This window comes from Hemiscyllium ocellatum, chromosome 9, assembly GCF_020745735.1.
Source record: "Hemiscyllium ocellatum isolate sHemOce1 chromosome 9, sHemOce1.pat.X.cur, whole genome shotgun sequence".
Taxonomy (NCBI): Eukaryota; Metazoa; Chordata; class Chondrichthyes; order Orectolobiformes; family Hemiscylliidae; genus Hemiscyllium; species Hemiscyllium ocellatum.
In genome coordinates, this window is record NC_083409.1 from 19329897 (window position 1) to 19341771 (window position 11875).

Here is an 11875-nt window from a genome sequence, read left to right on the forward strand (position 1 = left end):
TCGATCTGAAAGGTTAACTCTGATTTCTTTCCCCAGATGCTGCCAGACCTGCTGAGGTATTCTGTTTTTGTAAAGAGTCTGACTGAGCAGCAGACAGTGCTCAGGGAGAGGGATGGAGGTTGTACTGGGAGCTGAAGGGGATGGCTTTGATCTTCCCAATGTGTTTCCCAGTGAGCTTGGCTCCTCAGTCCTGACTGCTCTTAGCTGCTGTGATTGTCACTGATCGGACACTTATTATTAGAGATTCTGACCACAGCAGAAAGCCCCAGTGTAAAAAATAACTGCAAAGACTGTCAGATTGCAAGGTTGAAACTTCATTAAAAGAGGAAGTGAAAGAAGGAGCTCGGAGCAGCTGGGTTACTGAGATGGGAGAAAACTGTGAACCATTTGCACTCCCTGGAATGTGACAGCACATAAGAACATAAGAACTAAGAGCAGGAGCAGGCTATCTGGCCCCTCGAGCCCGCTCCATCATTCAATAAGATCATGGCTGATCTTTTCCTGGCCTCGGCCCCCCCTCCCCATCCTCTCACTATAGCCCTTAATTCATTTACTGTTCAAAAAATATCTGTCTTACCTTCACAAACATTTACCTCTACTGAGTCAACTACTTCGCTGGGCAGGGAATTCCATAAACTCACAACCCTCTGGGTCAAGAAGTTCCTTCTCAATTCAGTCCTCCCTAGCACAGGAGGAGGCCATTCAGCCCATCGTGTCTGTGAGTGATCCTTTTAAATCCCACTGCCCCTCTCTCTGCCCATAACCCAGCAAATCTTTCCTTTTAAGCTTGATTTTGGGGTCTCATTCATTCATTGGGAGACAAACTGCCTGGGCTGGGAAATGGAGCTCAGGACCCTGAACATTCCCTCTCCCCTCCTGAGGGACACTTGATGGTGAGGGATAGTTCTATGGAGCCCTGCAATATGTCCCTACTCTATACACTTCTCCATTCTGTGTGTAAAAGGCTGGAGCTTGCCAGCAGGATATTCAACTGCAGGAGCCATCATCAGTTTGACCAATTCTGACCACATCCACTCTCCATAATCTTTCAACTCATGAGGAATATCATATCTGTCCATCTCCTCCTTGGTGTGAGACAGGAAAGGGACCACACCATTTCAGAAAATTTGGAATTTGTGGAGCATAGATGGAGGAAGCTGGGAAAGGACAACTGAATCATGGAATTTGGAGGTGGGATAAGCAGGAATAAGGGTTTCTGTGGTCAAGGGGCTGATGTAGAGCAGAGACAAACCATGTTGTGGAGTTTGAAATAAGAGACCTATGTAATGGAGAGGATTTGGGGTTTGAAGCTCCAATACTGGAGGGTCCAGTGGGAAAGAGGCCTTTGCTTACTGCTGTTCATTGGACATTCGAGTGGGATGGATGGTCCACCGAGAACGAGGTCCAGGTTTATTGGTGTCTGTTGGAGAGTCCTGATGGAAGGAGGCCCATGTTTCCTGATCTCTGTTGGAGGTTCCAATTGAGTCCCATGAGAATTGAAATGTTGGCATTTCTTGCAGCAATTGGAATCTTGGTATTTATTATAAAATGACTGGATCGCAGAAATAAAGAAATATTGTTAGAATTCTGTGATGCATTGGTGAGACCACATCTGAAGTATTGTGTTCAGTTGTGGTCTCCTTACTTAAAGAACGATATGGTGGCACTGGATGCAGTGCAGAGGATGTTCACCAGACTGATTCCCGGAATGAAAGGGCTGTCGTACAGGAACGGTTGAATAGCTAGGGCTTGTACTCACTGGAATTCAGTCACATGACGGGGGATCTGAGAGAGGTAAATAAGATGCTAAAGGGGACTGATAAGGCAAGCATGGAACAGATGTTCCCTCTTGTGGGCCAGTCTTGAACGATAGGTCATTGATATAGAGTGAGAGGAGGTAGGTTCAAAACTGGGATGAGGAGAAACTATAGGTGGCATGGTGGCAGAGTGGTGAGTACTGCTAACTTACAGTGCTAAGGACCTGGGTTCGATATTACACACAGGCAACTGTGTGGCATTTCATATTCTCCCCCTGTCTGTGTGGGTGTCATCTGAGTGCTTTGCTTTTCTCCCACAGTCTAATGGTGCACACATTTGGTAAATTAGCATGGCTAATCCTCCTATAGTGTCCAGGAAAGTGTAAGTTAACTTCATTAGTCATGGGAAATGTAGGGATAGAGGGAAAGGGTAGTGGGATGGGTTTGGGTCGAATTCTCGTTGAAGGGTCAATGTGGACTTGTTGGGCTGAATGACCTGTTTCCGTACTGTAGGGATTCAATTCCATTCTTACTATTTCTCTCAGAGAGTTGAAAATCTGTGGACGTCACTGCCCCCAGAACGCAGTGGAGGCAGAATCAATCAACAGATTCAAGAAAGAAACAGATCTTCCTGATGAAAAGCAGGATAGTAGGCAATAGGGAGCAGTCTGGCAAGTAGAGATGAGGATAAGATCAGCCATGATTATGTTAAATGGAAAACGTGCTTGAAGAGCTGAATTACCTATTCCTGCTCATCATTCTGAAGTCCCAGTATTGCTATGGCATTGAGATCCTTGTTTACTGGTGTCTATTGGAGGATCCAGTTGCAGTTGAGAGAGTCAGATAGACAGACAGACAAGCAGGTTCTGGTCACCACATTATGAGAGGGATATGACTGTACTTGAGAGGGTTCAGAGCAGATTTCCCGGGATGCTGCCTGGCCTGGAAGGTCTGAGCTATGCGGAAGGATTGGAAAGGCTGGGATTGTTTCTCTTGAGCAGTGAAGGTTGAGAGGGAACCTGATAAAGGGCTATAAGATTATGTGGGGCAGAGATAGAGTGGATAGGAAGACAATTTTTCCATGAGAAGAGGAATCAGTACTCAGGGGCAGAGATTAAAGATAACTGACATACAAAGATAGAAAGAGGGAGTCGGAGTAGTGTTAGGGTTAGGGTTAGGATAAGGGTTAGGGTTAGGGTAAGGGTAAGGGTTAGGGTTAGGGTTAGGGCTAGAGTTCACATTAGGGTTACCGTTAGGGTTAGGGTTACGGTTAAGGTTAGGATAAAGGTTGCGGTTAGGGTTATGGTTTGGTTTGTGTTTGACCCTGTGAGGCTGCTCTGCCATTCAATATGATCATAGCTGACCCTCTGCCTCACTGCCAAGCTGGGATTAGTGTTGTCAGATCATTGATGACCTGAGTACAGACTTGTTAAATGCTGTTCATTGCATTAAGCTTCCGATGGAAGAGAGAGAGAGAGAGACAGGAGACAGAGAGACAGAACGAAAGAGAGAGATAAAGGGAAGATCGAGAAAGTGCACATTGTAAGATTGAGTGGCAGAGGGTGAGGCATTTAGCTACTGCTCCAGGACCCAATGTTCCAATTTCCTGAAATAACGCCTGCTACAGAGATCAGTTAGAGAGTGGCTGGAGGGAGGGACAGAGACAAAAACAGATTGAGGCAATGATAGATTGAGGGGACAAGGAGAGAGCAAGTGAGAAAACAGGTAGAAAGATAAGTGAAAGAGAGGAATGGGTGATAAGAGTGAGACAGAGAGAGAGAGAGAGAGAGAGAGACCAATCAACACAGAGGGAAAGGGAGATAAACAGAGTGTCAAAATTACATGGAAAAAGAGAAAGATATAAGTGCTGATATAATTGGAAATGCACAGAGTCAGAAATGGAAATAGCAAATGAATGACAGGGATATATATACAAGGGAAAGATGAGAAAGAGAAAAAAGGAATAGAGGGCGAGGAAGTACAAAAAGGAAGGATGAGGAAGAGAGAGAGAGAGAGAAGAGGAAGTGTGAGGTGCTGATGTGGCTCTCTCTGCCTGATGCCATTTACATACTGAGGAACACCCAGTCAGACTGTCACAGGCTGCAGCGTTATAAAGCAGAGCCCAGTGAAGGGAGAGTTTATTAGGAACCAGGCACAGGGACAGGAGCACACACCATGATTTCACACATCCAGCTGATCTGGCCCCTGGCATTCTGTGTCGCAGGTACAAATCTCTCTCCTTCCACCTTGAATCTTTAGCTGCTCTCCATTTCACTCCAATTTCACTGACTTGTGATTGAAGGGAAAATGCTGAAACCAGAGGAATGCTCAGTGTCTCCAACAATCTCTCATTTGATAGTCTCTTTCTGTTACAGTTCTGACTTCACTGTGTTTCTCTCTGACCCCTCAGGTATCAGTGGGGACTTCATCATGACTCAGTCTCCCCCGGTGTTGTCAGTGAGACTGGGTCAGACTGCAACCATCACTTGTAAATCCAGTCAGAGCGCTAGTAACGATGTTTCCTGGTACCAGCAGCGAGAAGGGCAGAAGCCCTCTCTCCTGATCCATGATGCAACGACTCGATTCACAGGAGTCTCCAACAAATTCACCGGGAGAGAAGTGTCCAGCACACATTTCACCCTCACAATCAGCAACGTTCAGAATGAGGATGTCGCTAATTATTACTGTCAGCGCGAGTACAGCTCCCCTACACAGTGATATACAGTTGTACAAAATCCTCAATACACACATCATCACCTCCCTGTACTGACAATATCCCCCTGCTACCTATAATATGTAATATTGGACACATAGTCTCACCTCTTATACTGACACATCCACAATTACATATAAATGAAACTAAACAAATTACCCTATGCTGGGATTGTCACTGTCCACAACACACTCCAGTCCCTGTGGTGTCCACCACTCACTGAAGGTCTCAGGTTTCCCTCTTACACTCCATGGCCACATGGGAAGAGCACCTGCAAGATTTAACATCAAAAAATAAGTTTCACAAATTGCCCGAGCCCAGCTGGACACAACGCAAAGAGAAAGCAAGAGAGAGAGAGACACAGAGAGAGAGAGAATGAGAGAGAGAGGGGGAGAGAAACAGAATGAGAAAAACAGAGAGAGAGAAATGCATGAGTGATAGAGAAAGGTAGAGAGAAGGTGAGAGTCAGTAAAGGACAGAGAGAGACAGGGAGAGGGTGAGAGTGACGGAGACACTGCGAGACAGGGAGACGTTGAGAATGACATGGGGAAGCAGAGCGCAGAGGTTTTTGTACAGCCTCTGCACTGGGAGCTCTCACTGTGGCTTACGTTCGGTAAAGGAACCAAGCTCAGACTGAGTAAGTAAATCTCCATCTTCTATTAATAAACCTTTTATTTTCTAAACGCAATTTCTAAAACACAAATACTGATTTGTTGAAGGTGTTAGTGGGGAGCTGCAGTGAATGAAATGGTTGATTGAGGAGCACTGTGTCGAACAGGGTGTCCAGCTGTATTTCTGTCGTCCTATTGCCCCATTTAAGCAGCAAGATATAAGTCAGTCAGTTTTACTCACTGTGTGGAGGAGCTCTGTCCATTTGCAACCTGTGGTCCCATTCCTGCAGCATGGAGTGAAATCAGTGAGTAGCCTCCTGCCAGTCTCAGTGTGACGGACACGGGGCAGAGTTTGATGTGAGCTCTGGCACCCTGTCCCAGTCTCTGATCTCACTGACCTCAGCAGCAGCAGCAGCAGCTGCAGCAGCAGCACAGTGAGACACCGGGCTCCCACCTCCCTCAGCTTTAACTCTGCTCAATCACACAATCACAGAACTGTTACAGTGCACAAGGAGGCCATTCTGCCCATCCTGTCTGTACTGGCTCTCTGAATGAGCAATTGACTGAGTGTCATTCTCCTGCCTTCTCCCTGTCACCCTGCACATTTTTCATTTTCAAATAACAGTCTCATTCCCTTCGGAATGCTTCAATTGAAGCTGCCTCCACCACACTCTCAGGCATTGCATTCCACACCTTAACCACCCACTGGCTGAAAACATTTTGCCTCATCTTACTTTTGATTCATTTACTAATTACTTTAAATCTCCCTCTCCCTCTCAAACCTTTCATGAGTGAAAATGTTTTCTCCCTAATTATTCTGCCCAGACCCCTCCTGATGTTGAATTCCTCAGCCTTCTCTTCTTCAATGAAGACAGTCTAAACTTCTTCACAATATTTTCTGAACTGAATTCCTTCATCCCTGCACTTTCCATGGCAATTTTCTTTACCCCATCTGCAACATATTCATATCCTTCATGAATTATTCACCTCTATTCCCCGTAGTCCCACTTGTCTGCATTTGGCTCATTTCCCCCAATATTTTTCCTCTTCATGTACCTGTTCCAATATCTTTTAAATGTTATAATCAGACTCACCTCTATGACGTCCTCTGACAGTTCATTCAATATATGCACCAACCTCTATGTGAAAGAGGTGTACCTCAGGTCCCTTTTGAATCTTTCCCCTCTTGCTTTAAACCTTTGCCCTCTAGTTTTGGACGACCCTACCCTGGGGAAAAGACCTTAGCTAGTAACCTTATCTCTGTCCATTATGATTTTATAGTCCTCTAGAATGTCACCCCGCCACTTCTGACCTTCCAAAGAAAATAGCCCAGGCCTAACCGACCTCTCCTTATAACTCATGCCCTCCAGTCTCAGAGACAGCCTTGTCATTCTTTTTACACCCTTTCAAGTTTAATGCCATCCTTCCAATAGCAAGGTGATTTGAAATGTGGCCTGACCAATATCTTGGAGAGCCATAACATGCCATCTCAACTCCCATACCCAAGTGTACCAAATGCTTTCTTCACCACCCTGTCTACATGTGGCACCAGTTGTAAAGCACTATATGCCTCCATTCCTTGGTCTCCCTCTTTGAAAACTTCCCATGGCCCCACAACTAACTGTGTAAACCGTGGTCTGTTTTTTGTACCAAAATGCAACACTTCGCTATTACCTCAATACCTAATGTAAATGTACTCTCAAATAGCCTTCGTCACTGCCCACTTTGCCACCAATTTTAATGTAATCTGTACACTCACGAACCCTACCTCCTATATTCTCATTCAATTTGTTTCTATAAATGATGAACAATGATGGACCTAGAACCAATCCTTTTGCCACACCGTTGGTCACAGGCTTCCATTCTGAACAACCATCTACTACCACCACTCTCTGTCTCCAACCATCAAGCCAATTTTGTACCAGTTGGCTTGCCCTCCCTGGATTCCATTTGATCTAACCTTACTAACCAGTTGTCCATGCAGTACCTTGTCAAAGGCCTTGCTAAAGTCCACGTCGACAATGTCTATGATTTTGCTTTCAGCTATCTTCTTGGTCACATCTTCAAAATACTCAGTCAAATTTTTGAGACACAATTTCCCACTTACAAGGCCATGTGGACTACCCCTAATCAACCCTTGTCTTTCCAAATACATATAGATCCTGTATCTCAAAATCCCCTCCAATAACTTACTCCCCACTGATATCAGACTCACCGGTCTATACTTCCCTGAGTATTCCTTGCAGACCTTCTGAAATAGCAGCACAATGTCAGCCACGCTCCGATCTTCCAACACTGGGCTGTTGGTGATATAAGCATCTTCGGAAGGGACATCACTGTCTCTTCCCAAGCTTCCCACAACTTACCTGGATGGACCTGATCAGGTCCTGGGGTTTTAGCTACCCTTATAAGTTATAAGAACAGATTACTGCACCTCTTCTTCTTCTGTAATATGGACTCTTCTTAAGACAGCATTATTTATTTCTCAAAATTCCATATATTTCTCAACAATAAATACGGTGGCAAAATATTAGTTTTGTAACTCATCCATATTCTGTTTGAAAAAAAAGTGAAAATTTCGAAGTGTGAGACATTTGGAGGTTATCCATGGGAACTGATCCATGATCATGACTTTATTCTGGATTCTCCTTTGTCCTTTTCTACTTTCACCCTAAATCTTGTGATACAATGATCACTCTTCCCTAAATGTCCTCTCACTGACACTTGATCTACTTGGGCCTCCTCAGTCCCAAGATTCGGGTATCGCAGAGCCTCCTTTCTCGTTTGAATGGAGACACATGGCTGGAGAAAATTCACCTGAGCATACTCTCTCAACTCTGGCCCCTCTCTGTCCTTCACACTGCTACTGTCCCAGTCTATATTCCAATAATTAAAGTCCCCCTAATGTTTGTTGTGAATTCCTTGCAGATTTGTTCCTGTACATCCTTCCCACTAGTTGGTGACCGACAGACTGCACTGAACAATCTGATTGCACCTTTTACGTTCCTTATCCTGAACCAAATCAATTCTGGCCTTGACTCCTCTGGGACATCCTCTTTCTCCAGCGTTGCATCGATCTCCTTAACCAATCCCACACCTCTCACTCTTTTTCCCTTTTCCTATTTTTCTTGAGCGCCTTGTTTCCAGGAATATTTAACAACCAGTCCTGTCCTCATTTGAGCCTTATCTGTTCAAGTGATAACATCAGTTTTCCCCTTGGTAATGTGCATTTGTAGCTTCCCAATCTTATTCTCCACATTCAGTACAGTCCCATAGATGCACAGTCAGCCGGACTTAGAATTTATTGCTCTCTCTGTCTCTCTGACCCTGCCTAATAAATTGCTATTCCTTATTCTGGTGCTATCTGTCTTTTTCAGGAGTCTGTGTTCCTTGGTGTTCCTACTTCATATTACATCCTGGTTCCCACAGCCATTCCGTGTTAGCTTCAACCCACTCCAACAGCACCGGCAAATCATCCCACAAGAAGCTCAGTTCCTGCTCTGATCAGGAGCAACCCATTCGGTTTATAGAGGTCACATCTCCCACAGAGTCATTCCCATGTCACAACTATCTAAAGCCCTCCCTCCTCGACCATCTTTCCAGCCTCACAGACACCTCGCCTTATCCTCCTGTTTCTTTCCTTACTTGCAATGGTCATTGGGAGTAATCTGAAGATTCCTATTTTTGAGCTCCTGTTGTTAATTCCCTCCTGAGCTACCTAAATTCTGTCACTGGGACCAATGTAGATCATGAGTGCTGCCTGTTCCCTCTATCCCCTCAGGGTGCTCTGCAGCCTCTCAGTGACATCCTTGACCCTGGCCCAGGGAGACAACACACCATCCTGGATTCCCATCTGCAGCTGCAGGAACACCTATCGATTGCCCTCACTCATGAATCTCCTCTCACTCTTGCTCTTCCAGTCTTCTTTGTGTCCCCCTGAACCAACAATGCCCTCAGTTCCTTTTCCCAGATCGTTAATATATAATTAATTGTTACATGAATAGCTGAGGTCCCAACACTGCCCCCTGCTGAACTGCATGAGGCACCAGCTGTCATCCTGCAAAAGATCCATTCATTTCCACTCTCTATCCATGCCATTACCAGGCCCCAAACCCTATGGGCTCTTATGTTATTTAGCAGCCTCGTGTGTGGAAACCTGTCAAAGGTCTTCTGGAAATTGAAATAGATCATGTCCTTTGTCTAACTTGCTCATTATCTCCTCTTATTACATCGAATTCCAGCTTCTCCCTCTCGAACTGCAGGGTGAATTCTATCACATTATAGTCACTGCCCCCTCAGGGTTCATTCACCTTCAGCTCCCCAATCAGAGCTGCCTCATTACACATCACCGAATCCGGAATTGCCTGTTTCCTAGCGAGTCTACCATAAGCTGATCCAAAAATGCCTGTTGCAGTCAGTCCATGAATTCCTTTCCTTGAGATCCATTCCCAACCTAACGTTCCCAGACCACCTGCATATTGCAGTCCCCATGCCTATTGTAGTAATCCCTTTCTTATATGCCTTTTCTATCTCCTGATTTATTTTCTGACCCACATCCCGACTACTGCGAGGAGGCTTGTATATAACTCCCATCAGGGTCTTTCTTCCTTTGTAGTTTCTTAAGTTGACTCACACAGATTCTATGCAGTCCAACTCAAAATTTCCTCATGCTGTTGACTTAATTTTATTTCCAAGTGACAGGGTAATCTCTCGCATGGGACCTTGTCAAAAATCTTTTGAAAGTCCAAATACACACTGTCCACTGAGATCTGAGGAAGGGTCAATCAATCTGAAAAGCTAACTTCAGTTTCTCTCCACAGATGCTGCCAGACCGGCTGAACGAATTCATCATTTTTTGTTTTTGTTGTCCACTGATTCAGCCTTGTCCACTCTCTACTGATCACATCCTCAAAACCTTCCATGAGATGTGTCAGGCCTGATTTCCCTTTTGTAAATCCATGCTGACTTGGTCCGATCCTGTCACTGCTTTCCAAATGCTCAGTTACTGTATCTTTAATAACTGACTCCAGTGTTTTCCTCATGTTATTCCTCATTTTCACTCTCCTTCCTTTTATTAAAAAGTGGGATTACACTGGATACTGCCCAGTCCACTGGAACTCTGTCAGAGTCTACAGAATGCTGGAAAATGATCACCAATGTGTCCACTATTTCTACATCCACTTTCTTAAGGACTCTGGGATGTAGAGCATCAGGCCCTGGGGAGTTACCAAGTTTTGATACCATCAATCTCCCCAAGATCATTTCCTGACTAACAAGCATTACCTTCATTACCTCCTTCACACTTGACCCTCTAACCCCTTGCATTTCCTTTCAATAGATGTGCATCCTTGGATATTTAGTTCCCAGCCCTGATCCCCTTGCAGCCACGTCCCTGCGCTACAGGCTCATTTACCTTGTTTCATATACTCGATGCATCGAAGTTCAACACCTTCAGTCATGCATTGACTGCCTCTTTCTCATAGTTATCTCTGTTAGAATTCATAGAAACCATACAGTGTGGAAGCAGGCCATTCAGCCCAGACTGACCCTCCAAATAGCATCCCACCCACCCTCTCCTTCCCATAGATAACCCTCCTAGCCTACACATCTTTGTGGCAATGGGAGGAAACCCAAGTAGACACGGGGAGAATGTGTAAAAATCCCTGTCCTTTTATGAGGTTTGTTTGGTCTTGGCCACAAATATTCAAATGGATTGCTTTACCAGTTCATGTTCAGGGAGTTGAAATCAGTTTGAATGGCAGGGCTTAAAATTGTTTCTCTTGCCTTTCAGGTGGTCAAAACTCTCAGCCAAAGCTGACCTTGCTGCCCCCCTCCCCGGAGCAGGTCAATGCCAAGGGCACTGCCACCCTGGTGTGCCTTGCCAATCACTTCTATCCTGATGAGCTGGAGGTGCAGTGGAAGAAGGACGGTGCAGTCATTTCAGACGGGGTTCAGACCAGCAACTACCTGCGAGCTTCGGACAGCACCTACAGTGTCAGCAGCCTGCTGACCCTCTCTGGGTCTGACTGGGAGTCCAACGCTCGCTTCTCCTGTGCCCTCACCCACGTGACCCTCCCCTCTCCCCTCAGCAAGAGCATCAGGAGATCAGAATGTGTGTAGAGTGTTTGAGACAGTCCACAGAGGAGACACAACTTTAAATAGAACAGGGCTGAACTGGCAGGGAAAAGCTTATTGTCAGCACTGAATTTCAACTCTTCCTTCTTTGGACTGGCTTGGCGACACTTCTGAGGTTCAAGGGTGAGGTCAGGTCATTGGGATCACCAAAAACAAGCTTTACTCTGTATCAAACGCCATGCTGACCCATTCTGGGAGTGTTTGTTTGGGGCAGTGATGACTGGTAATGCCAAATAAAACCACTCAAAGATGCTGAAAAGTGCCAGCTGTACAAAAACAATGTGAACCTCAGAAGTCTCTGCTTCAGTAAACCAGATCTCCTTCCTGCTCAGCCGCCAGTTCCAATTTAAGGTTTTGTCACTGTTTAAAGGGACAGGATTCTCATCTTATTGAGAAAATCTCCACAAGTGTTTTCCTCAAGCTCCAATGTGGCTGTGAATTTGTGCAGCTTCCTCTGTCTGGGCTGTTAATTGCAGTCTGTTTTCTGTCAATGTCAATCTGGAAAAGGGAATAAAGATGAAGAAGATTCAGTTTCTGTTTCGTGTGTGCTTTTGGAATGGCCCGAGCTGAAGCCTCAGGGAAAGGTGTATGAAGTGAAACCCTCCACCCTCAAGATCTGGAACATGAGGGGGAGAATAGAGAGGGAAATGGGGTCCCGG

The 11875-nt window shown here is 45.3% G+C and overlaps 1 protein-coding gene across 1 annotated transcript; it reads left to right on the forward strand.

The window, feature by feature from the left end:
- The first annotated feature begins 3914 nt into the window (after window positions 1–3914).
- Window positions 3915–11547, forward strand: LOC132818909 (immunoglobulin kappa light chain-like). Its single transcript, XM_060830043.1, has 4 exons — window positions 3915–3981; window positions 4168–4412; window positions 4996–5107; window positions 10873–11547. Exons 1-4 carry the CDS (start codon window positions 3933–3935, stop codon window positions 11199–11201), a joined length of 735 nt encoding a protein of 244 aa, XP_060686026.1. The 5' UTR covers window positions 3915–3932; the 3' UTR covers window positions 11202–11547.
- Window positions 11548–11875: the final 328 nt, after the last annotated feature.

Excerpts from the sequence above, each read along its gene's own strand:
- LOC132818909 (XM_060830043.1), top strand. The coding sequence starts at position 3,933 with ATGATTTCACACATCCAGCTGATCTGGCCCCTGGCATTCTGTGTCGCA. Across the intron at positions 4,413-4,995 it reads TCACCCTCACAATCAGCAAC|GGAGACGTTGAGAATGACAT; the intron begins GTTCAGAATGAG and ends ACTGCGAGACAG. Across the intron at positions 5,108-10,872 it reads AGGAACCAAGCTCAGACTGA|GTGGTCAAAACTCTCAGCCA; the intron begins GTAAGTAAATCT and ends CTTGCCTTTCAG.